We start from the raw sequence: 27,380 nt of genomic DNA, 5'->3' as shown, positions 1-27,380 counted from the left end.
CATATTATGGTCACTCTTCTCCAAGGGGCTTCGCATAACAAGATTGATAATTAGTCCTTTCTCATTACACATCACCCAGTCTAGGATGGCCAGCCCTCTAGTTGGTTCCTCGACAGAAAACTATCCCTAATACACTCTAGGAAATCCTCCTCCACTGTATTGCTACCTGCAGCTGTTCACCATGCATGAGCTACCTCTGCCTCTACTAGGCTGCAAGTAATCGGGTAACTTTCAATATTCCAGCAATTGTTGGAGAAAAGAACTAGCTCCTCCCTTACCTTGTTTGTCTTTTGAAATTCCAAGTATATTCATATCAGATGGCCATTACACATGAATCAAGAGAATTAATGATATTTGATGTTCAAGATGAGCATTGGGAATTGTATTTTGGAGACTATAAAATTTGGATGTGCTGTAGAAATAAAAGCAGCCCTGCAGACTCAAGTCCCTTCATCCACCATTAACATATTGTCCACCACATGACAGTTAAACAATATAGATATGGTTATATCGCTACATCTCAACTGCACAGCATCAGGGATTTATTCACTGACACCTTGGAAAATGTTCCATATTTCAAATAATTTATAAAAATTATAATTGACTTGTCTACCTTTAAGCTACACAATAATCCATTCTAATATTTTCTCACATCTCATGGGAATGCACCTGCTGAATAAATAAGTTATGTCAAAACCCTTCCTGAAAGCCAGGTAGGTAACATCCACAGCTTCCTGCATTTCTAGGAGATCGGTAGCCTCCTCTAAACTGCCCAGTCTGAACTGATGCTGGGTATCTTTAATCAGATGCTATCCTTCTAGATGATCCCTTCTGCCATCTATCATCAAAGTCTCAAATAATGTAATCACAATTGCAATAAGACTCATAAGTTTACACTTCGTTGGGCAGTGTCCGAGGCCCAACCTTCTTCAGCTGCTTCATCAATGACCTTCCCTCCCTCATAAGGTCAGAAGGAGAAACCAGGGCAGGTGACCAATGATTGCACAGTCTTTAGTGCTATTTGTAACTCCTCAGATAATGAAGTAGTCCATGCCCGCATGCAGCAAGACCTGGATGACATTCAGGCTTTGGCTGATAAGTGGCAAGTAACATTTGTGCCACACAAGAGCCAGGCAATGACTATCTCCAACAAACAAAAGACGAACCACCGCCCCTTGACATTCAATGGCATTACCATCGCCGAATTCCCTACCATCAACATTAAGCAGAAATATAACTGAATCAGCCACATAAATACTGTGGCAACAAGAGCAGTTCAGAGGCTGGCTATTCTGTGGCGAATGTCTCACCTCCTGACTCCCCAAAGCCTTTCCACCATCTACAAGGCAAATGTCAGGAGTGTGATGGAATACACTTGCCTGGATGTGTGCAGCTCCAATAACACTCAAGAAGCTCGATACCATCTAGGACAGAGCAGCCCGCTTGATTAGCACCCCATCCAGTGGTTTAAACATTCGCTCCCTCCACCACAGGTGCAACATGGCTGCACTGTGTACCATCTACAAGATGCACTGCAGCAACTCGCCAAGGCTTCTTCGGCAGCACCTCCCAAACCCATGACCTCTACCACTTAGAAAGACAAGGGCAGCAGGTGTATGGGAACAACATCACCTGTATGTTCTCCTCCAAATTACACACCATCCTGACTTGGAAGTATATTGCCCTTCCTTCATCGTCACTGGGTCAAAATCCTGGAACTCCCTCCTTAACAGCACTGTAGGAGTACCTTCATCACATGGACTTCAGCGGCTCAAAGCGACGGCTCACCACCACCTTCTTAACAACAACAATAATAATTTGTATTTACATAGTGCCTTTAATGTAGTGAAATGTCCCAAGGTGCTTCACAGGAGTATTATGAGATAAAAAGTTTGACACCGAGCCACATAAGGAGAAATCAGGACAGGTGACCAAAAGCTTGGTCAAAGAGGTAGGTTTTAAGGAATGTCTTGAAGGAGGAAAGAGAGATAGAGAGGCAGAGAGTTTTAGGCAGGGAATTCCAGAGCTTAGGGCCTTGGCAACAGAAGGCATGGCCACCAATGGTTAAGCGATTATAATCAGGGATCCTCAAGAGGGCAGAATTAGCAGAGCGCAGACATCGCGGGGGTTGTGAATTTGGAGGCAATTACAGTGATAGGGAGGGGCGAGGCCATGGAGGGATTTGAAAACAAAGATGAGAATTTTTAAATCAAAGCGTTGCTTAACCGGTAGCCAATGCAGGTCAGCGTGCACAGGGGTGATGGTTGAGCCGGACTTGGTGCAAGTTAGGACACGGGCAGCCGAGTTTTGGATTACCTCTAGTTTACGTGGGGTAGAATGTGGGAGGCCAACTAGGAGTGTGTTGGAATAGTCAAGTCTAGAGTTAACAAAGGCATGGATGAGGACTTCAGCAATGGATGAGCCGAGGCAAGGGCCGAGATGGGCAATGTTACAGGTGGAAATAGGCGGTCTTAATTACGCTGCGGATATGTAGTCGAAAGCTCATTTCAGTTTCAATTATGATACCAAGATTGCGAGCAGTCTAGTTCAGCCTCAGACAGAAGTTAGGAAGAGGGATGGTGTCAGTGGCTAGGAAACGGAATTTGTGGCAGGGGCCGAAAACAATGGCTTCTGTCTTCCCAATATTCAACTGGAGAAAATGTCTGCTCATCTAGAACTGGATGTTGGACAAGCAGTCTGACAACTTAGAGACCATGGAGGGGTCGAGAGAAGTGGACGTGAGGTAGAGCTGGGTGTCATCAGCGTAATATGGAAACTGACACCGTGTTTTCGGATGATGTCGTCAAGGGGCAACATGTAGATGAGAAATAGGAGGGGGTCAAGGATAGATCCTTGGGAGACACCAGAGGTAACGATGCGGGCCGTTGCAGGTGATTCTCTCACTACGATTAGGTAGATAAGGGCAATTAAGGATGGGCAATAAATGCGGGCCTTGTCAGCGATGCCCACACCCCATGAACGAATAAGATTTCATCACATTGGTCTTTTTGAGAGATAGGTTGCATCTTAAATTTTCCAATCAACTGGGACTGAACTTGAAAGATATCATTGGAGTGTTTGCAATTTTTCAGCCAACTCTATCAGCACCCTTGGATAGAAATGTCAGAGCCTGTAGCTTAGTTTACCTTAAGCTCCCTAAACCTTTTTGCTGTGTGATATTTGCAACACTAAAGATTTCAAGACTGCTCTCTCCTTTACATTCTTCTATTAGCTCAGGCATCTGCTCCCACCATAAAAAAACAATCACAAAATAATAATTTAATGATCCCACCATTTCCCTGCCCTCAGACACTATTTCCCCATTGCCACTAGTAAATGGTCCAAAGTCCCTTATGTACCCTCCCTTGCCCTGAATATATTAAAAGATCACTTTGTTGTTTTCCTTTATATTTTCCACTTTATGCCTCTTGTACCCTTTTTTCTCGTATCTCTTTCTCTACTTGATTTTATAGATTTCTTCTGTACAATTCAGAATTTTATATGACCTTTCATTTCACTTATTTCCGTACTATGGCTTCTCTTTTCATCTATGTGTACAGTTCAGGTCTGACACAGTACAAAAAGAAAATTGCAGCTATTGAAAGGATACAGAACTGAGTAATCAGAATGATTGATAGGATGGAGGGATTGAATAATGAGGAGCTATTATGTAAATTGGGCATTTTCTTACTGGAGAAGAGAAGCTTGAGAGTGGATATGATTGCTGTTTTTTTAGGATTCTAAAGCGGCTAGATAATATAGGCCATGATGAACTATTTCACCTTGTCCAGAACAGAGGACAAGTTTTGCACTTGAAAGGGGGTAAATTTATAAGTAATCTGCAGACATAATAGTCCGATATTAATCTGAAGGTTGCAGTGCATGATGGAAACCCGGAAGACAACTGAGTGGGTCGGAATAAGCAATCGCAACTGAATTGTACTAATTAATTTTGACTTCTGGCTGGGTTTCACATCCCTAAACTGCACAGTGGGTTTGATGTACACCCAGATGATGCAATCTCAGCCTAGGGCCAGTCCACAAATAAAAATTGGAGATGTTCAGGATGGACGGTGGACTTAGAGCAAGGGCAGCATGCAGATTCAATTATACATAACTGGATTTACTGTTGGATGCAGTCAGGAGCATGAGGGGTATACTTTTTCCCAGCAATGGGACCAAGAAATTTGCTGCTCTCACCAAGAAGGCGTGATTGGAGGTAGCCGAGGAGGTGAGCAGCAGAAGCGTTGTGCCCAGGTCATGGATGCAATGTAGGAAGTTTAATGACCTAAGCAGACCAGAAGAGGCGAGTACATTTAGTGATTCAATTACATCCCGTGGTTTAAGCATCCCCTTTCACTCTGGCTTACTAAGTATTCTCCATCACATGACTCCTCACACCAACACAACTTTCAGCATAACACAGCCTTCATGTTCTATGCACTTCATCACCTCTCCATTTACACATCCAGTGTTAACTCTCACAAAAATCCTTATGTAATGTGATGCATGTGTCTCATAGTCACCCATGTTGAATACGCTGCATCCATCGGGTGAATACCTCACCTTCACTCACTAACAGGTCTGTGTTTTTGCCCTTTGTAGGAATAGAGAGCACAAAATGCAAGGGTGACAGAGAAGACTGGAGGTGAGCCGTCACAAAAAGTACAGCTCACAGATGCAGAGCAGGATGCCCTGGAGATAAATAACACATCTATGTCCCTCTAAGTTGGAGATGGCGAGACAGGAAGCTCCGAGATAGCTGGTAACAGAATTCCAGTATCTCTGACACATGAGCTAACTTAATTTCATCAATGACTGATATATGAGAAGGCAGAGTATGGTGATTTTCAAGATTGTGACTTCACCATGACTATATCATATCCCCTCTATTGTCTTCCAAGGCCTTGACACATACAGCAAGTGTCACAGAACATCCATGAGGATAATTCCTCAGTGGAAGTAAGAGATCTTGGTGATGGAGTGGATATGTGGTCGGAAGATCATCACGGGGTCAACTGCAACACCAGTGTTGCGAAGACTCTGGTTCAGCCTCAGAGTGTTGCCAGGGGAAGGGATGGAGTCGGTGACTAGAGAGCAGAGTTTGTGGCAGGAATGGAAAACAATGGCTTTAGTCTTCTCAATATTTAGTTGGAGTAAAATTTCTGGTCATCCAGCACTGGATGTCGGACAAGAAGTGTGACAAATCAGAGACAGTAGAAGGGTTGAGAGAGGTGGTTGTGAGGCAAAGCTAGGTGTCGTCAGGTACGTGTGGAACCTGACATTGTGTTTTCGGATGATATTGCTGAGGTGCAAGATGTAGATGAGAAATAGGGGGTGCAAGAATCATCACCATAGGCAGTCCCTCAAAATCGAGGAAGACTTGCTTTCCACTCTAAAAGTGAGTTTTCAGGCGACTATACAGTCCAATATGAGAATTACAGTCTCTGTCACAGGTGGGACAGACAGTCGTTGAAGGAAAGGATGTGTGGGGAGTCTTGTTTGCTGCACGCTCCATCCGCTCCCTGTGCTTGTTTTCTGCATGCTCTCGGCGACGAGACTTGAGGCGCTCAGCGCCCTCCTGGATACTTTTCCTCCATTTGGGCCAGGGATTCCCAGGTGCTGGTGGGGATGTTACACTTTATCAAGGAAGCTTTGAGGTTGTCCTTGAAATATTTCCTCTGCCCACCTGGTGCTCGCTTGCCGTGTAGGAGTTCCGAATAGAGTGCTTGCTTTGGGAGTCTCGTGTCGGATATGCGGATGATGTGGCCTGCCCAACAGAGCTGGTTGAGTGTGGTCAGTGCTTCGATGCTGCGATGTTGGCCTGATCGAGAACACTGGTGTTGGTGCGTCTATCCTCCCAGTGGATTTTCAGGATCTTGTGGAGGCAGCGTTGGTGATATTTCTCCAGTGCTTTGAGGTGTCAACTGTATATGGTCCATGTCTCTGAGCCATTTAGGAGGGCGGGTATCACTATAGCCCTGTAGACCATAAGCTTGGTGCCAGATTTGATGTCATGGCCTTCAAACACTCTCTTCCTCACGCGACTGACGGCTGCGCTGGTGCACTGGAGGCAGTGTTGGATCTCGTCATCGATGTCTGCCCTTGCTGATAGTAGGCTCCCGACATATGGAAAATGGTGCACAAAGACCAAGGCCATGCCGTGGATTTTGATGACCGGGGGGGGTAGTGCTGTGTGGCGGGGTCAGGTTGGTAGAGGACCTTTGTCTTACGGATGTTTCGTGTAAGGCCCATGTTTTCGTACACCTCGGTGAAGATGTTGACGATGGCTTGGAGTTCAGCCTCTGAGTATGCGCAGACGCAAGTGTCATCCACCTACTGTAGTTTGATGACAGAGGATGGGACAACTTTGGATCTAGCCTGGAAACGACGAAGGTTCAATAGGTTCCCACTGGTTCTATAGTTTAATTCCACTCCTGTGGGGAGCTTGTTGAGTGTGAGGTGGAGCATTGCAGCGATGACGCAACCCTGCTTGACCCCGCTCCGGACATGGATTGGGTCTGTGGTGGATCCGTTGGTCAGGATGTTGTCGTGGAGCAGGCGAAGGATGGTGACAAACTTTTGGGGGCAGCCGAAACGGAGGAGGATGCTCCATAGTTCCTCATGGTTAACAGTGTCAAAGGTTTTTGTGAGGTCAAAGAAGGCCATGAACTAGGGTTGCTGCTGTTTCCTGCATTTCTCTTGTAGTTGTCGCATGGTGAAGATCATGTCTGTTGTACCCCTTCGTGGATGGAATCCACATTGTGACTCTGGGAGGAGCTCTTCAGCCACAGGGAGAAGATGGTTGAGGAGGATTCCAGCAATGACTTTCCCAGTGGTCGGCAACAGGGAGATTCCTCTGTAGTTGCCGCAGTCGGACTTGACCCCTTTTTTAAAGATGGTCATGATTACAGCATCTCTGAGATCTCCCGGTATGCTCTCCTCCTTCCAGATAAGAGAGATTAAGTCATGCATTCATGCCAATAGTGCTTTTCCGCCATACTTTAATGCCTCAGCGGGGATTCCATCTGATCCTGATGCATTGTTGTTCTTGAGCTGGCAGATGGCCTTTTCTACCTTGTGCAGGGCTGTGGTTTTGCTGAGATGGTGGTGGGTAGCATGCTGCAGGATGGAGTCCAGGACACTCGTGTCAAATGCAGAGTCTCGATTAAGGAGATCTTTGAAGTGTTCCTTCCAGCGGGCCCTGACTGCCTTGGTATCCTTAATAAGTATTTCCCCGTTCTTGGCCAGCAGTCGGTGCTTGGGCTGTAGGTGGATTTAACTGCGGTGAAGAATCCTCGCACATCATGGCTGTTGGCCAGCTGTTCAATCTCCTGTGCTTTCTCCACCCACCATCGATTCTTTAGCTTGTGGGTATTTTTGTTGGACCTTGCCTTCAGTCATCTGTAGAGCTGCTTTGCTGCTCCTGAATTGGGTTGCTGCTTTAGTACAGAAATGCCCTACGCTTGTGATTTATTAGCTCCTGGATCTCCAGATCATTCTCGTCAAACCAGTCCTGGTGTTTCCTGGTTGAGTGACCGAGCGCCTTTTTGTAGTTGCTGGTTATGGCAGCCTGGAGGACAGATCAAGTGCTGTGGGCACACAACGTCTCGGGGTCATCGAGGGTTGCCAGATTGGCAGTGAGGCACTGGCTGTATAGGGCTCTCTTAACTGGGTCTTTGAGTGCCCCAGCATTGATTTTTCTGCAGCATTGCTTCTGTTGCCGTCGCCGCTTTGGGGCTATATTAATGTTGATGACGGAATGGACTAGGTGGTGGTCCATCCAGCAGTCTTTGGCTCCTGTCATGGCGCAGGGTGATGCCCACGTCCTTGTGGTCCCTCACTCGGACGATGACATAGTCGAGCAGGTGCCAGTGCTTGGAGCAAGGGTGTTGCCGCAATGCCTTGTACTTGTCCCTCTGGCGAAACAAGGTGTTTGTGATGACAAGGTCATGTTCCAGGCATTTTGTCAGGAGCAGGGGACCACTGGAAATGTTTTTCCCTACCCCATCTCTGCTGATCATGCATCCCCAGAGGTCTGTGTCCTTACTGAATCTGGCATTGAAGTCGCCGAGGAGGATCAGTTTGTTGTCTGTAGGGACTCGGGATAGGGATTGTTTGAGGCTGGAGTAGAATTTTTCTTTGGCCTCATCTGTTGCGTCAAGTGTTGGGGCATACGCACTGATAACTGACGCATTGGTTCCGGGATGGGGTGAACCGGAGAGTCATGAGACTTTCGCGATTCCCGCAGGGGGAGTCTCTGAGGCGGAGGACCAGTTAGTTCTTGATGGCGAAGCCAACTCCATGGAGGTGACGTTCTTCTGCTGGTTTGCCTTTCCAGAAGAAGGTGTAACTTCCACCTTGCTCTTTGAGCTGGCCTTCCCCTGCCCACTTAGGGCGACGATGTCGACATCGAAGCGTCTGAATTCCTGGGCAACGATTGTGGTGCATCGTTCCGGTTTGTCGCTTTTGGGACTGTCCATGAGGTTCCTGACATTCTCGATCCCGAACTTCATTTTGAAGGGGTGGAAGATACCTGTGCATGAGTTCTTTTAACGTGGGGTGGCCGTTGCTCTGATGACTGGAGTCCAGGCACTACTGTATGGGCCTAGTTGCCTATGGTGGGATGCGAGCCTTAAGCTCGGCGCTGAGCAGTGCTCTTCGGTGAGATGGTGATAAATCCGAGGCATGGAAAGTGGGGCTGAGAGATTTGAGGTAATACTTCCCTTTCACAGGTAACTAGTCCTGACTGAGGACATGCATTGGGATGGCCAAAGGTCCACTTTGTGGAAAGAGGAGAGGTCAGAGAGGTCAGAGTGGCCATAGCTATTGTGCACACCATCTGCTCGATATAGTCTCCGCAATTAAGTGGGGCCAGCAGCCGGGGGTAAGGCCAGGACGTCGCCGGAGGGAGGAAGGCGCGGACGTCACTGGGGGGAGAAGGCCCGAACATGAGGGCGAAGTGAAGGTAGGGCCCAAACCTGTGGTCGGAGCTGGTCAGAGGCTCACCGTCATTGGGGATCAGGTGGAGCAGCTGAGTCGGCCACGTCCAGTGGGGAGCGAAAAGCGAAGGTGGAAGAATAGTTCCTTGGGGGACTCTGGAAAGAGAGGTGATGTTGACAGATTTGAGGAGGAGGGGGCAGTACCTGTGGAGATGGAACCATTAACAATATCAGCTAACATGGGGGCCAGAAATGGAAGTTGGTTGTTCAGATGTTTGGTGGGAATAGGATCGAGGGAGCAGGAGGTGAGTCTCATGGACAAGATGAGTTTGGAGAGGGCATGATGGGAGATAGGAGAGGAACGAGAGAAAGATGCAAGTTCAGGGCTTGGGCAGGGAAGGCAGCTCTGTGCAGTGCTACAGGTGAGAGTGGCCACCCCCATTATTTTAATAAGCATCTCTCTGGAATTTGGGATGAGGTAAGTGCAAGGTAAAAGTGCCTTCATGAAGTTCCACTCTCTTATGTGTGCACTCTGTAGAAATGTCTTCTGAATAAAAACTCTCCTCCATTTCTCTTGCAAATGTACTTACAGACTCTCAACTGTCTGGCCTTTGACCCACTTTTTGTCAAGGTACCTCTACATTTGTTGCTTTGTGCAACACCTCCATCATCACTACTTTTGATGCCTTGGTCCTCAGCAAAACTTTCATAGTTGCCTATTCCTGTTGTATTACATGCCCCATCTTTGGTCCTTTAAGTTCAAGAGTTGAAAACTTGAGTGCACCTGGCACTTGTTAGCTTAGCCATCCATTGTCAGATCTGGCTCTACTAGACCTTGTTCTCCTCTGCCAAAACCAGTCACTAGCCCTGAACCCTCACATTACGTAATTCTTTTCTGCCTTCCGACCTCACTTCCCGGTTTATCTCTGCCATGAGATCCACTTCTTTCTCCCTCATTCTCAATAAAGTACTGACCACCTGATATCTCTTCCTGGCCTCTATGCTCGCTGGAATTTTAAATGGTTTCTTTTGATCAATAATACCCCTTCCATTTCTAACCTGCTTTAATCACCCCTCATCCTAAAAAAACCCATTAAATTCTCTGTCCTTGCTAACCATCTCTAACCTCTCCTCCATTGCTTTCCAGCTCCGTATCCATTTCTACACAGTTCCTTGTTTAAAACCTCCCATTGAGGGTTCTACTTTTTCCATAGTATCAAAATACCTCTAACCACAGTCCAGAATGACACTGTAGCAATGATCCTGATGTATTATCCTTCCTTGTTCTCCTCAACCTCTCTGAAGCCTTCAACCCCACCGATCACACCATCCTCTTCTGCTATCTCTCCTCTGTTGTCCAGATCTACTGGACTGCCCTTACTTGACTCCACTCTTGTCTATTTGATGATAGCCAGAGCACCTCTAACAATGGCTTCTCTACCCTCACCTGCACAGTAATTTTTGGAGTTTCTAACGATTTATCTCTAGCCTCCTTCTTTTCATCTACAAGTTGCTCTTTGATGATATTATCCACAGACCTAGTGTCAGCTTCCAGACTTATGCTGACACTCACCTCTTTCAACCCTCACCACCTCAGTGCTGTCAGACAGCTTGTTTGATATCCAGTCTTGGAGAGTCTAAACTGCTTCTAGTTAAATACTGTGAAGACCAAAGCCATTGTCTTCAACCCGCACCCCCGCCCCACCATCTCCATACCAATGCATTGTCTCCATCTTCCTCCTCAGAAACTGCCTCAGCTAAACCAGACCATACAGAACTTCAGCATACTCTTCATACCCATGTTCAGCATCCAACCTCATATCCTCTCCATCACAAAGATTACCTATCTCCACCATAGACATCAACCACTAAAATCCTCATTCACACCTTTGTCATTTTGAAACTCAATTACACCAAAGAACTCCTGGCTGGCCTTCCATGCTCCCTAAATTTCAGCTTAATTAAAATTCTTCTGTCCATATCTGTATCAATCCCACTTGGCTTCTGCTCCCACATTGCCTCAAATTTAAAATTCTCATCCTTCTGTGAAATGCCTTCATGGCATTACCCCTCACTAGTTCTGTAACCTTCTCCAGCCCTAGAAGCAATACCCCAACCTCCCGTCGCCAATTCTCCATTACTTCAAGTCCAGCCTCTAATTCATTCACCCTCCTTCTATCTCAACCTTGGTGGCCATGCTTTCAGTTGCCTAGGTCCCACTCTGGAATTCCTTCACTAAACCTCTCTTCCTCTTTACATCATTCTTCTGCTTTAAGACCCTCCTTAAAACTCATCTCTTGGTCACCCCTCCTAATTTCTCTTTCAGAGACTTGGCATTCGAGCATCTCTCTTCTAATTTTCTACATTATAAATGAAAGTTGTTATTATGAACTTTAGCCCATTTGTCAATACGTGCAGGATAACAACTGAGAGAAATCACAATATGAAAAATTATTTGAACACCTTAATTAAGCAAATGATTAATTATCCACAACTATTTAGATCAGGTGTATAAATTGAAAATGTAAAGAAATATTGTCCATGGTTATGCATCTCCTTTGCAGCCTGCTCATTTAAAACTTTTTTTTATCACTACTCACCAATGCACGTGGGCAGAGAGTCGTTCCATTGAGCTAATGTGTTTGGTACTGAAACACATCTAATCCCTGGTGAACCATGAAGAACGTAGCCAGGACTGCATTCAAACAGAACCATGGAGCCAACTGCAAAATCATTCCCAACTCTTTTCCCAAATCTTGGCTCAGGTACAGAGCTGCACTGGGTTGCACTGGTCCTTGGCACAGCTAAATATATTCCAAGAGAATAATTACATTATCAGTGGTTATTTAAAAAAGATTTCAAAATTGAAGATAGTTTTAAAGTTTCAAAATATACAACAATAATTCTACAATTCTATCATGTTGAACATTATAGATGCAATTATGAAACTACACAGATCTATGGAACATTTAATTCATTGCATTAAATTAAAGTTAACAAATACCATTTTCTCACAGTTCAACTGGGGTGCACAACTTTCATCAATCCACAAAATGCAACAGGTATGGTACAATATTTCAGAATGCTGTAATGTTGTGTCCTTACAAACTTCAGCAAACCAACACAAGGCACATACTGGAGACAAGGTCACTCTGTGACCTGTACCTTTATTCACAGGACCAAGAAGTGATGACCCTGCATGGGACCTCCCTTTATATACCTGGATGACCAGGTGAGGAGTGTCTCCCACAAGTTCACCCCCTGTGGTCAAGGTGTGCATTTCTCAGGTGCATATAGTGTACAGTGTTGTTACATAAGGGTTACAGATTTGTGAAGGTTACAAATATGACATCACCTCCCCCCAACGTCTTTAAGTCAAAGATTGAGTCTTTCAGGCAGTCGACGCTCTCTCGTGGAGCGCCGCAGTTGGGGCTCTGGTTGTTGAGCCGTGGCATGCGTCTCTGTCACCTGTGGTGATTCTGGCTCGTCCGGGCTGACCGCAGGGACTGTGCATGCTGCTGACGGTTTTTGTTGCTCGTTCACTGATAGTGGTGTGGGCAGCATCCCATGATGACCATGCTGAACATTTTTTTTACTTGGTCCAGATGCTTGCAAAATATCTGCCCATTGTTGAGTCTGACCACTATGACGCTTGTCATGTATCTTACATTATTATATATAACTGTATCCTAACATGCTATACATGACTGTAATAAGATGTGACCTGTAACCACCAGCATACCTTACCACCAGGGATGCTCTTGCAAGAGACAGGTATTTAAGGACAGGTCTCAGGCAAGTGCAGCATTCCAGAGCTGTGAAATAAAGGTGCAGGTCCAGAGTGACCTTGACTTCACTACATGCCTCGTGTGAATCTGTACTGAGGGGACAGGACTTTAGAGTGGCGACGAGTTACGGGATTACAGAATCCACAGAATGGCGAACAACGGATCAGATGAAAAGTACAATGCGGTAGACAATTGGGAGGACTTTATAGAAAGGCTCCAGGGTAACCAAAGACTGGTTAGGCAATGATAAGGCAGACAGGAGAAGAGCCCATCTCTTGACCAGTTGTGGCTCGAAAACATACGCTTTAATGAAGGATCTGTTGGCATCCGAGAAACCAGCAAGCAAGTCGTTTGAAGAATTGAGCACACTGGTAAGAGACCACCTGAAGCCAGCGAGCAGCCTACACATGGCCAGACACAGGTTCCACAACTACAGACGCTGTGTGGGCCAGAGCATAACCGACTTCGTGGCGGAACTTCGGACGGAGATTGGCTAGTTTATGTGAGTTCTCCGATGAACTGAGGAGAGAAATGCTGAGAGACATTTTCATTGAAGGAATAGGCCACGCAGACATATTCCGAAAGCTCACAGAGACCAAGAACCTGACCTTAGAGGCAGCAGCACTGGTTGCACAGACATTCTTGGCAGGGGAAGAAGAAACGAGGTTGATTTACAATACAGGTACGACAACTAACGAAAAATCGGAACAAGAAGTTCACAGCACTAAACAAGCAGCTATCCACACACACAGACAAAACTGGGAGAACAGGCTCTCAACAGCAGGCAGAAGCCACCAAGGGCCACAGGAACGGCCGTTCACACTTCATCAACCCACAATGCAAGCAATCAACTACAAACTGAGAGAAGCTCAAGAGAGATCAGCCAGACGCAGCTCATTCTTTGGGAACACTTTGAACAATGGAACAGGTCTGTACTGGAGGTGTGGGAGTGGACACGCGTCAAGGGGATGTCGATTTCGGAAGGCTGTTTGCAGAAATTGTGAATATACAGGGTATTTGGCCCGCATGTGCAAAAAAACTGCAGCTCGGCTGGTATACGAATCGGATGGGTCGCAAAGCGGACCAGAAGATGGTGGGGACAGTACCCGGGACACCGATGTACAGCAGGTCAACACGAGCAATGGCTGCTGCTCCAACAACAGGACGCCTCCTATAATGATGAGGGTCCTACTCAACGCGATATCTGTCAACATGGAGCTGGATACGGGAGCGAGTCAATCTCTCATGGACGCTCAACAATTTGAACAACTGTGGCCGCATAAAAGAGACAGACCAAAACTCACAAGGGTCGACACCACACGAAGGACCTATACCAAAGAAATCATACCAGTCCTCGGCAGCGACATGCTCTCTGTCACACACAAAGGGACAGTGAACCGACTTCCCCTGTGGATTGTCCCCGGAGACCCCCCAGCACTGCTGCGGAGAAGCTGGCTGGCAAGACTAAACTGGAAATGGGATGATGTCCATGCCATGTCATTAGAGGAACGGACCTCCTGCTCAACAGATATAAAGCGATTTGAACATCTCTTTCAGCCAGGTGTGGGCACTTTCAAAGGGGCCAAAGTCAAAATCTACATCACACAGGATGCTAGACCGGTCCATCACAAGGCCAGAGCTGCACCCTATATGATGAGGGAAAAGATTGAACATGAACTAGACAAGATTCTGCGGGAAGGCATTATATAACCTGTGGAATTTAGCGACTGGGCAAGTCCAATCATCCCAGTCATGAAGCCTGATGGATCCTTACGAATCTGTGGGGACTACAAATCTACCATAAACAGAGTCTCCCTACAGGACCAGTACCCGTTGCCCAGAGCGGAGGACTTACTTGCCACATTGGCTGCAGGTAAACTTTTCTCAAAATTAGACCTCACATCTGCGTATATGACGCAAGAATTGACTGAGAATCCAAGCTACTCACCACCATCAACACACATTGAGGCCTTTTCATGTACAATCGATGCCCATTCGGCATCAGGTCGGCAGCTGCCATATTCCAGCGCAACATGGAGAGTCTGCTCAAGTCCATCCCGGGGACGGTTGTATTTCAAGATGACATACTTATCACGGGCAGGAACACCGACTCCCATCTCGGTAATTTAGAGGAAGTACTAAAGTGGTTGGATCGAGCAGGGCTACGAGTCAAGAAATCCAAGTGCCTGTTTCTCACACCCGAGGTTGAATTTTTGGGCAGAAGGATTGCCGCTGATGGAATCCGCCCAACAGAGTCCAAAATAGAAGCAATTCGCCTGGCACCCAGGCCCCGGAATGTCTCTGAACTGCACGCCTTTCTAGGGCTACTCAATTACTTTGGGAATTTTATGCAGAACTTAAGCACGCTGCTGGAGCCTCTCTACGTGCTACTCAGGAAGGGGTGCGATTGGTTTTGGGGGGACGCCCAGGAACGCGCCTTCAATAAGGCACGCAACCTTCTGTGTTCCATCAGTGTTTTGACTTTCTTTGACCCAGGTAAAAAGCTAGTTCTCACATGCGATGCGTCAGCGTATGGGGTCGGGTGCATTTTGCAACATGGCAATAGTGCGGGCAAATTACAACCCATAGCTTATGCCTCCAGGTCACTTTCGCAGACGGAGCGCGGGTATGGAATGGTAGAGAAGGAGGCGCTTGCGTGCGTGTACGGTGTCAAAAAGATGCACCAATATCTTTTCGGGGCCAAATTCGCATTCGAAACCCACCACAAGCTCTTCATGTCCCTCCTATCCGAGAGCAAGGCAATAAACGCCAACGCCTCAGCGTGAATTCAACGGTGGGCACTCATGCTGGCGTCCTACAGCTATACCATAAGACACAGACCAGGCACAGACAACTGTGCCGACGCGCTCAGCAGGCTATCCCTGGCGACCACGGAAGGGTCTGACGAACAGGACTGTGAGATAGTCATGGCAATCAATGCCTTTGAGTCCACAGGTTCGGCCATGACGGCTCGCCAAATCAGAGCATGGACGGCCAGCGACCCCACGTTATCCTTAGTAAAAAGATGTATCCTAACTGCTGACTGGGCAGAGGCTCGTGATGCCTGCCCCGAGGAATTAAAACCCTTTCACAGGCGCATGCATGAGCTATCACTGCAAGCAGACTGCCTGATGTGGGGCAGCCGAGTAGTCATGCCTCTGCGAGGCAGAGAGGCATTTGTCTGGGAGCTCCACCGCGAGCACCTGGGGATCATTCTCATGAAGGCCACAGCCAGATCCCATGTCTGGTGGCCTGGTATTGACGCGGACTTGGAGCTCTGCGTCCGAAGGTGCACCATTTGTGCCCAACTCAGCAATGCCCCCAGGGAGGCTCCACTGAGCCCCTGGCCTTGGCCTACCAAACCGTGGTCGGGGGTGCACGTAAACTATGCGGGCCCATTTATGGGCAAAATGTTCCTCGTAGTTGTAGATGCATTTTCAAAGTGGATCGAATGCACCATTTTGAACTCGAGCACAACCTCCACCACTGTGGAGAGCCTCGCAACCATGTTTGCAATGCACGGAATCCCTAACATATTGGTCAGTGACAATGGTCCGTGCTTCACCAGTGCAGAATTCCAAGACTTTATAATTGACCACGGCATAAATCACGTCAAGACGGCACTGTTCAAGCCGGCCTCCAATGGCCAGGCGGAGAGAGCAGTGCAAATCATTAAACAAGGCATGCTTAAAATCAAAGGCCCCACGCTGCAGGGTCGCCTGTCGCGACTGCTGCTGGCATACTGATCTCGTCCGCACTCACTGACTGCGCAACTGTTGATGAAAAGGACTTTAAAAACAAGGCTCTCATTAATCCTCCCAGACATGCACGAAATCATTGAGGCAAAGCGCCGTAAGCTGACTGAGTACCATGACAGAAATTCGAGGGGGAGATGGAATGAGATAGGGAACAAAGTGTTTGTACTAAACTATGGCAGGGGACCCAAATGGCTTGCAGGGACAGTAACGGGCAAGGAAGGAAACAGGCTACTGGTGGTACAAATGGACAATGGCAAAACCTGCCGGAGGTATGTTGACCAAGTCAAAAGCAGATTTACCAATAACACTGCGGAACCAGAGGCAGACTACAATGTGGAACTCGCACCACACCTGGTGGACAGACAGAGGGAACAACCTGAGGAAAGGGCAATCCCAACAGACAGCCCAGGCAAGTCAACAACAATCACACCAATCGAAACAGACAGCCCAGGCGAGATACCAGCAACCACACCCAAAGAAAAACAGACGCCAAGGCAAACAACTGAACCACAACTCGGACGCTCCACGCGAGAGCGTAGACCACCTGAGAGACTGAACCTATAAAGACAATAAGACCTTGGGGGAGGGTGATGTCATGTATCTTACATTATTATATATAACTGTATCCTAACATGCTGTACATGACTGTAATAAGATATGACCTGTAACCACAAGCATACCTTACCACCAGGAGTGCACTTGTAAGAGACGGGTATATAAGGAGAGGTCTCAGGCAAGTGCAGCATTCCAGAGCTTTGAAATAAAGGTGCAGGTCCAGAGTGACCTTGACTTCATTACATGACTCGTGTGAATCTGTACTGAGGGGACAGGACTTTACAACCCTATTCCCCTCTTTATCAATTACACTATTCTCGAGGCGCAATAGACGGTATTGAAGGGAGGGTCCTTGAATCGGAGCATGCCTTGCTTTATGATTTGGACTGTATGTTCCGCCTGTCCATTGGAAGTCGGCTTGAATGGCGCTGTCCTGACATGTTTGATGCCATTACCTGACATGAACTCCCGGAATTCATAGCTAGTGAAACATGGGCCGTTGTCGCTAACTCGGATGTCCGGCAAGCCGTGGGTCGCAAAGCCCGCACGCAGACTCTCCACTGTGGTGGATGTCATGCATGAATTCAATATGATGCACTCGATCCATTTCGAGTATGCATCAACAACAGCGAGGAACATTTTTCCCATGAACAGGCCCGCGTAGTCTACGTGAATATGTGACCATGGCTTGGTGGGCCAGGGCCACGGGCTGAGTGGGGCCTCCCTGGGGGCATTGCCCAGCTGGGCACACGTCGTGCACCTGCGAACACAGTGTTCCAGGTCTGCATCAATTCCCGGCCACCATACATGTGACCGGGCGATGGCCTTCATAAGCACGATGCCTGGGTGCTCGCTGTGGGGATCACTGATGAAAGCTTGCCTAACCCTCTGGGGCATGACTACCCGGCTGCCCGATAGTAGATAGTCGGCTTGGATGGAGAGCTCATCCATCCGTCTGTGACGCGGTCTGACCTCTTCAGGGCATGCTCCGTGTGCGGGCACTCAATCCCCAGTCAGGACACATTTCTTAATCAGAGATAGGAGGGGATCTCTGTTTGTCCATGTTTTGATCTGGTGGGCTGTGATGGGGGAGCCTGTGCTGTCAAAGGCATTGACAGTCATGACCATCTCGGCGCTTTGCTCCGCTGCCCCCTCAGTGGTGGCCAGTGGAAGCCTGCTGAGCGCGTCAGCGCAATTTTCGGTGCCTGGCCGGTGCCATATGGTGTAGTCATATGCAGCCAGCGTAAAAGCCCATCGCTGTATGCGAGCTGATGCATTGGCATTGACAGCTTTGCTGTCGGACAACAGGGATGTTAACGGCTTGTGATCCGTTTCTAACTCGAACTTTCTGCCAAAAAGGTACTGGTGCATCTTTTTCACCCCGTAGACACATGCGAGTGCTTCCTTTTCAACCATCCCATATCCCCTTTCTGCTTGGGAGAGTGACCTGGAGGCATAAGCCACAGGTTGGAGTTGGCCCTTATCATTACTCTGCTGCAACACGCACCCAACCCCATAGGATGATGCATCGCATGTCAAAACCAATTTCTTGCAGGGTTCGTACAGGGTCAATAACTTATTAGAACAAAGTAGGTTCCATGCCCGATTGAAAGCCCGTTCCTGACAGTCCCCCCAAAACCAATTGCAATCCTTACGCAGGAGCACGTGTAGCGGCTCCAACAATGTACTTAGGTTCGGCAGAAAGTTCCCGAAATAGTTCAAGAGCCCCAGAAATGAACGCAACTCTGATGTGCTGCCGGGCCTGGGCGCACGACGGAACGCCTCCATTTTGGATTCGGTGGTCTGGATCCCAACTGCGGCAACCCTCCTGCCCAAAAGCTCGACCTCTGGGGCCAAAAACATACGCTTGGACTTCTTTAGTCGCAGGCCTACCCGGTCTAGTCGGCATAGCACCTCCTCCAGGTTGTGGAGGTGTTCCTTGGTGTCTCAACCCGTGATAAGGATGTCGTCCTGAAATACGATTGTTCCGGGGATGAATTTAAGCAGATTTTCCATGTTCCTCTGAAAGATAGCGGCTGCTGAACAAATGCCAAACGGACACCTGGTGTAGACAAACAGCCCTTGTGCATGGTGATGGTGGTCAGTAGCTTGGATTCTTCAGCCAGTTCCTGGGTCATGTAGGCCGAAGTGAGGTCCAACTTGGTGAATAGCTTGCTGCCTGCCAGCGTGGCAAAAAGATCCTCCGCTCTCAGAAGTGGGTATTGGCCCTGAAGGGACACTCGGTTGATGGTGGCCTTGTAGTCGCCACAGATCCTGACCGAGCCATCCATTTTTAGAACAGGGATGATGGGGCTTGCCCAGTCGCTGAATTCAATGGGCGAAATTATGCCCCCTCTTAGCAACCTGTCCAATTCATTCTCAATTTTCTCCCGCATCACATACGGCACAGCTCTGGCTTTGTGGTGCACTGGTGTGGCATCCGGAGTGACATGTATCCTTACTTTGGTGCCTTTGAAAGTCCCGATGCCAGGTTGAAATAATGACTCGAACTTTTGTATGAACTTCGCTCCAAAGATGAAATGGCGTGCACATCCCCCCATTTCAAGTTCATCTTGGCTAGCCAGCTCCTCCCCAAAAGAGCGGGACCATTTCCCAGGATAATTCAGAGTGGCAGCCGGTTCTGAGATCCGTTATGTGTGGCCACCAACATTGCACTGCCTAGCACTGGGATGATCTCTTTGGTGTACGTCTGTAGTTGCATGTCAATGCGTTCTAGTTTGGGTCCGCAAGATCCTACAATTCCCCCGGGAGGACAGACGCACTAACATTAGCGTCCTCGACCAGGCCAACATCCCCAGCATTGAAGCACTGACCACACTCAATCAGCTCCGCTGGGCAGGCCACATTGTTCACATGCCAGACATGTGACTCCCAAAGCAAGCGCTCTACATGGAACTCTTTCACAGCAAACAAGCCAAAGGTGGGAAGAGGAAACATTAGAAGGACACCCTCAAGCTTCCCTGATAAAGTGCAACAACCCCACTGACACCTGGGAGTCCCTGGCCAAAGGCTGCCCCAAATGAAGGAAGTGCATCTGGGAAGGCGCTGAGCACCTCGAGTCTCATCGTCGAGATCATGCAGAAATCAAGTGCAGGCAGCGGAAAGAGCTTGCGGCAAACCTGTCCCACCCTCCCTTACCCTCAACGACTATCTGTCCCACCTGTGACAGGGACTATGGTTCTAATATTGGACTGTTCAGCCACTTAAGGACTCATTTTTCGAGTGGAAGCAAGTCTTCCTCAATTCCGAGGGACTGCCTAGGATGTTGATGAGAGAAAGATGCAACAGTGTTCCGCCGGGGAAAGTTAAACGACCAGATAGGAATTAGCTCGCCTGCTGAGCTGGAGAGCATTCAAGGGTGGGAGTGGCTTAAACTCTTTGACAGTGTTTTTGTTCAACATAGATTTTGCAGTGCTTGTTGCAATAAATAGTTAAGAACTGTTGTTGGTGGCCAGGGAGCACAGTTTCTATTGGAGACTAGCAATCCACCCTATCAATTACACTGGGTTTTATACAGTCTTCTGCGCCAGTGGCACTTTACTCAGCTGAGCAGCGTTAAGCTCGGGGCACTTTGATCAAAAAAGCATTAAACTGTGTAAAGGTCCTGATGCACATTCAACTGTATATTTTATTCTCCCTCATGGGAAATTGAAAATCGCAAGGTTTGGATATTGAAATAAGAAATTGCAAGAACAAAGAAAGTTGGAACTAGCCAAGAAATTAATTGAAACATTGTTCTCAATACAATGCACACAATTTCTAGCACTTGCTCTTTGTTTCCGATTTCAGAACTTGGTTACACACATAAATCAATATTCAGAATTTGCTAAGTCAGTGAATCAAGCTGTACAAATTTGCTCTTCTGCTTAACTTCCTACAGTTTTCATCTCTTTATAACTGGATTAATGTCCTTGGCCAGTATTTGATTTGTTAAATGACTATTAAGCCACTCGAGATTCAAGGAATCAGTCCTGATTATCCAGGTTTCTACCAGTAAGATCAAAGTCCTGCACAGCAAACTCTTTCAGTGGAAAACGGAAGTAATCATCATTCCAGTCATTGCCATTAATCTCACCTTTACTTTGGTTATTTTGGCATCTGCATTTCCAAAAGTAGAAAACATCCCCCCTATCCGATATCTCTCAATCCCTCTCCAGAAATATTTCTGTCATGTATTCAACCAGCATTGTAACCCTTGTATAATCTGACCTAAGTTGTACACTGTGAGAACAATGACCACTCGGTGGTGAACTTGTGGGAGACACTCCTAACCTGGAACTTCAGGTATAAAAGGGGAAGCTCCACCCACTTTCATCACTTGAGTGCTAAGGAATAAAGGACAGGTCACAGACTGACCTTCTCTCAAGCATGGGCCTCGTGTGCATTTATACTGTATAGTAAGGACTTATCAATTTCTATTGGCCATTTCTACCGTCCACTTTAATGGTATTCCCTGCAATTTATTTCATAGAATCATAGAATAGTAGGAAGCCATTTGGCCCATCGAATCTGCAGCGGCTCTTTTGAAGAGCAATTCAGTTAGTCCCACGCCCCACACTTTCCCTATATACCTGCATTTTTTTTTCTCCCTCAAGTATTTATCTAATTCCTTTTGAATGCTATTCTTGAATCTGTATCCACCACCTTATAATCAGTGGATCCCAAACCCTAAACACTTGTTGCATAAGAAAGTTTTTCCTCATGTCGCCTCTGGTTCTTTTGCCAATCACCTTAAATCTGTGTCCTCCCGTTATCAACCCTTTAGCCATTGGAAACAATTTATCTTTATTTACTCTATCTAAATCCTTTATGATTTTAAACATCTCTATCAAATCTCCTCTTAACTTTCTCTACTCTATGGAGAACAAGCCCAGCTTATTTTGTCTATCCACATAACTATAATCCTTCATCCCTGGAACCATTCTTGTAAATCTATTCTGTACTCTCTCCAAAACCTCCACGTCATTCCTAAATTGTAATGTCTAGAATTGGACACAACACTCCAGCTATTTCAAATTCTATTACCTTCTGGATGAAAAAGTTCCACCTGGGTGCCCTTCTAATTCCTGATTTCCTAAATTTAACTCATGTTTCCTGGTAGTTAAACAATTAAATCAGGGTAGTTTTGCCTATTCTCTTCATCATTAAAAACCTCCACTAAGTTACCTCTAAGCTTCCTCTTTTCCCTGAAGAAAAGATGGCAATAAACTTTCCTGTGAATTAAAATACCTGACACCTAGAATCATCCTTGTTGCTTGCTTCTGCACCATCTCAAGGATGACACTGTAATATCCCACCTATGCTTGGGTAAACAATTTCAATCATTACCCTTTTAAATCTTACATTACATCGCCAACTACCATACTTGCTTCAATTCAACAGGATAGTCATGATCAATGTTTAGAAGGATTGGCATTATCAATTAAATATTCTGCACCTCTGGAGTGCGCTATCCAGTGACTCAGCTGAGAACAGGTCGAATTAGCTTAGTGAAGACAGGAAAATTCAAACCTTCTGGCATTATTATCACAAGATCACTAAATAAGCAGAGACAAGGAAAGCTATTTGGCCCATCTTAACTCATCCATTAGAAAGACAGATCTTCCAGCAAAGCATCTAACAGGCTTTTGAATAATTTAAAAGTTTTCTTCTCTATTATTCGCCCTGGAAGTCTATACCAAGTGTTGATTATTCTTAGTTTGAAGAAATTCTTCCTAACATCAATCCTAAATTTGCTTGGTAGAAGTACTGGACTTCCTTCCCAACAAGTATTTTATTTATATTTTGCTGTTGGAAAAATGATTTAAGATCTCCATGTTTTGTTCGATAAAGTGGCTATTATTTTTAAGCTGTAGTTATATTTTACAACTCATCAACCTACCTTGATAAACAAAGTGAAATCCTTTGGCTGTTATAGGACCAACTGAGATAAACTTGATTGTGATCTGGTTACCGGAACTTAAAGGGAGGGACTCTCCTAAAAAAAAATGTATGGAATTATAGTTATTCAATACAAATGAAATATAACTCAATACACTGACTGCACTTCAAAAATAAATATTTTACTTTTCTAAGACACTTTGGTAACCAGCATATATGTAATATAATAGATTTTTCACCATATTTTCTATTTTAGTTTTGACAAACACACCAAGCACAAGCATTACATTTAGAAAAATATGAAGAAAAATCACATATTAATAAAATGAAAAATATTTCAATTACCCTGTTTCTTTTCATGTCATTAATATTAACAGCAAATTGTGCAGAAAATGATAAATATATGTTCTCTGATGCTGGGAATGAATTGAAACTCAACATCCAAAGAGACAAGCCCAGGGGCAAAAGGTGAAACAACAGTTCCACGCTACTATAATTCACACGTCGGTGCTTTTGAATGTAATTTATTTTGGTTGGCAGTGAATTTACTTCCCCAGTAGTATTAGTTAGTGATTAGCCACCACCCTGCATGCTCGTAGTGCTTAATGCTCCGTGGCTATTTTGTTTAAATTGGAATGAGTTGGCAGTAATTGCTACCCACTGCTGAATTTCCCCTTGAGATGTAATAATACTTCCATTGATGCAGTGCCTTATTGCATCCCAAAGCATTTCATATAGAGAAAATTACTTTGATGTGGATTAACTTTTACATACAGCAATATGGCAACCAAATTGCATAGAGCAAGATCCCAGAAATTTAGATCAATAACCTAACCCTAAATGCAGTGGTTGAAGGACGAATGTTGATCAGGACACTGAGGGAACACCCTGTTCTTTGAATAGTGCATGGGATCTTCAACATCTAGCTGAACCACCAAAAAAAGGTCATTATATTACAAATGAATGTTACAGCCAACTGAAGCATTTAACACTCCTGTGAGTATACAAATTAATTGCATAATTTATCATTTTTTTATAAAATGGATTTAATCTTATCCACAGTAGGACAAGACTCAAACTGTCCAAATTCCCTGAGATTGAAGACAAAGGCCCTAAAATTTCATGGGCCATGATGCTGGCACTTACACTGAGATTGCACCTATACCTGCCCTTCAGCACTGACTCCACTGGAGTATGTGGGATTAGGGAAGGGTTCCTAATAAGCAGTGGGCAGGGAGTGCCCATGTCTCTAGGGACACATCATAGTCACCAACTTTGCCCCTCAGACCAGAAGGCCCAATGTAACTTGCCTGTTCTGAGGGTTGCTAGATAACATTTTGCATGACCCCAGTGGCCCCTTTGTAATAGGGCAACGATTAAATAAATATTTTTAAAAATATACTTGGATTCTTGGAGCGTCGAGGTCACAATCCAGCCTTGACTCCCCATTCCTGTGGGGCCCACTTCCACCCTTGAAGTGGCCATCTTACTGGCTTCTAAAGTTATGCCTGGTCTCTGAGAGGCCAGAGCCCAGGATCTCCTGACTTATGGAATCCATGCCCCCCGCCACCTCCTGCCAATTGTCATGTAGGAGCAAGGTCATCCCAGAAACCTTGCCCTCCCTCAATCTGAGTTTACAACCATTCCAGCAGATTCCCATTAAAATTACTGCAGAAATGGTTCATTTTAGCCTCAACATTTTTTTTAAACTGATCCATATTTTCCAATCTGTAGTCTGGTCTCTCCTGATCATGACCTAAATTAAACCGTGGTTTGAAGCATAAAATGCAGATTTTGACTAGCAATAAAGTTAAATATTTAAATAAAGGTCACGCTTACTATCAAAAAATAGCCCATACAGAAAGCCATTTATTTTTAAAGCCAATAAGGCCTTCTACCAGTCATTAGGAATGCAAGGCTCTACTATTTCAAAGCCTGCTTATATTTTTCATAATTAATTCAGCATATTGTCTTTATGTAGAGGTCCAAATGTAAGTTTAAAAAAAAGTCTGTCGTCTTTGTCCTTCATTGGATCTTATTAAATCTGTCCTTCACTATTTCACCAGTAAATATCTCAAAGGTCAAACTGCCAGAATATGATATTCGAGCTTTGCTATTTTGTCCACTGATTAAGACCTCCAGAACTGATTTTGAACCTTTACTTTGTTTTTCTTCAACTGTATTTGAGCCAAGGTTTTCAAATTACAAGGGCAACTAGGATTTTATAACACTGCCCATTTTTTTTTGCTCCTTTGCCCTTTATCAGTTACTAATGCCACCATCACAAACCATTTGTTGTCCTTTGATTTTGACAACTGAATGCTGTTTTAGCAGGTATTAGGCATGCTTGAAAGTACTGAATCAATATGCAAGTCTAAATCGGCATGTAGTCCAGCATAATTTTTTCAGAATTTACATATGTATATTTTGTAAAGTTATTTACATTTTGGTTATCTGGTGCTTTTATTATGTTTAATGGTACAGTTATGTATACTCCAGGAAAAATGTGTATTGAAGGGTCAAGATAACTTGTGTGTACATGGAGAGTGGTGTCTACATTAACTGGAAGTCAAGGTATACTGGGTGCTTCTTCATAATATTTTTGAACACTTTTAAAGATTGACCCAAACTATAATGGTTTCATTTTAATCTCATCTGGTAGTTTGTGCTAAATTAGCTTGCCTTAGAAAACAGTTATTTCATTTCCATTTGTACCTTGGGACAAATTAGTGCCAAAGTAACACAAGTACAGACATGATAATATAGCGTATGCACTTTATTGTACACTAACAATTAGTGCAAGTGGAGTAAGGATCAATATGTAATTTGACTCTTTTTCAGTCAGAGTTGGAATTCCCTTCCACTTCTTCAGATTAAAAAAAATTGCAGCGTTAACTTCCGCAGAGGTCCCCGATTGTCCACTGTAACTTCAATGAAAAATCCGCAGGAACCCCAAAGAGACAGTATAAATACCAATTAGGTTGTTTCACTCCGGTTTCTGCAGATTTTCCACCAAAGGCACAGCGGACAATCAGGAGAAGCCCCACTGAAATTGAACAGGTGCTACTGTTGAGAAGCCAGTTTTAGTTACATCCAATAAGCATTGCGATGTGCTCTTAAAACTACAGATGCGTACACTTAGATGTGCTGCAGCAGTTGTTATAATTAGCAGCATCAAAAACCCAGAAGAAACAGTAAACTTGCCCTCGCCAGTATATTTTCCAAAATATGTTTGGTAATAGTGCTAAAATAAATAAAAGAGGACAGTGACTGGAAAACAAATAGACTCCAAAAATCTGAAACCAATAGCTGTTCTCACCTGAATGTGACCCTGACAGCGAAGTCAACAGTGAAGCTTGCTGAGTAGGTCCATCGAATATATCAACAACATCATGCAGGGAAGTCTGGAAAAACACAAACTGGCCAAACACCACTGCCACAGGAGCAGGATAGATATCAGAAGAGAGAAAAAAAAGAGAAATTAGAGTTTTACTCATTTAATATGCCAGACATTACTTAAAAGTAAGAAACATAAGGAAGTTAGAAGAAAAAAAGAGATAATTTGTTCCCATTGAGCCCATTTCATCCAAATTGTATAGAGCATATCTTGGAATTGATCCAGGTGAAAATTGTGGGAAGTGGGACATGCCTGGGAATGGAGGCAGATATGGAACTGACCTAGACCTATTTGGAGCGAGCCTCAAGTCTTCGTCTTCAGGTGTGCATTTTCAACGCGTCTCAAAAGGCAAATCACTTAAAACATTGTTTGAAAATCATTTTGACTGACATCAACTGTGTTCTGGATGGTGATTAGGGGCATGTTTCTTGTGCTAGTCGACATTCTCAGCAATCACTCTGATGAAGTCCAAGTGCGACGGCCAAATCACTACAAAAACGGTAGTTGCGACCCGTTTCCAGTGGGGATGAATTTCAGTCCCTAGATGTCCAAAAGGATTTAGGGGCCCATGTACACAGATCACTAAAATGTAGAAGTCAGGTACAATAAAATAATCAAAAAGGCTAATGGCACATTAGCATTTATAACTAGAGGGTTAGAATACAAAAGGGGAGGAAGTTTTGCTACAGCTATACAAAGCCTTGGTTAGACCACATCGAGGCTACTGTGTACAGTTCTGGGCACCACAATTAGAATGGATATTTTGGCCTTGGAAGAAGTGTAGTGCAGATTTACCAGAATGTTACCAGGGCTACATGGATTAGATCATGATGGTGAGATTACATAAATTAGTCTTGTATTCCATGGAATACAGAAGTTTTTAGTATTTTGAAAGGATTGAAAGGGTACATAGAGGGAAACTTTTCCCACTGGTTGTGCGAGTCTAGAAAATGGGGACATAACCTTAAAATCAGGAGAGAAGTTAGGAAAAACTACGCACGCAAAAGGTGATAGAAGTGTGAAACTCTCTCCCACACAA

The 27,380-nt window shown here is 45.4% G+C and overlaps 1 protein-coding gene across 1 annotated transcript in view; it reads right to left on the bottom strand.

Moving 5' to 3' along the window:
• The window catches only part of csmd3b (CUB and Sushi multiple domains 3b), a 3,002,015-nt gene that overhangs the window by 277,389 nt on the left and 2,697,246 nt on the right, over positions 1-27,380 (bottom strand). The window contains exons 32-34 of the mRNA XM_070874966.1: positions 26,264-26,377; positions 22,946-23,041; positions 11,543-11,746 (exon numbers count right to left, since the gene is read on the bottom strand). Coding sequence (XP_070731067.1) covers positions 11,543-11,746; positions 22,946-23,041; positions 26,264-26,377 — 414 coding nt within the window. The remainder of the gene's footprint in view (positions 1-11,542; positions 11,747-22,945; positions 23,042-26,263; positions 26,378-27,380) is intronic.

The sequence above is a fragment of the Pristiophorus japonicus genome, chromosome 1 (genome assembly GCF_044704955.1).
Source record: "Pristiophorus japonicus isolate sPriJap1 chromosome 1, sPriJap1.hap1, whole genome shotgun sequence".
Classification (NCBI taxonomy): Eukaryota; Metazoa; Chordata; class Chondrichthyes; family Pristiophoridae; genus Pristiophorus; species Pristiophorus japonicus.
This window is presented reverse-complemented; position numbering and strand designations above follow the sequence as displayed.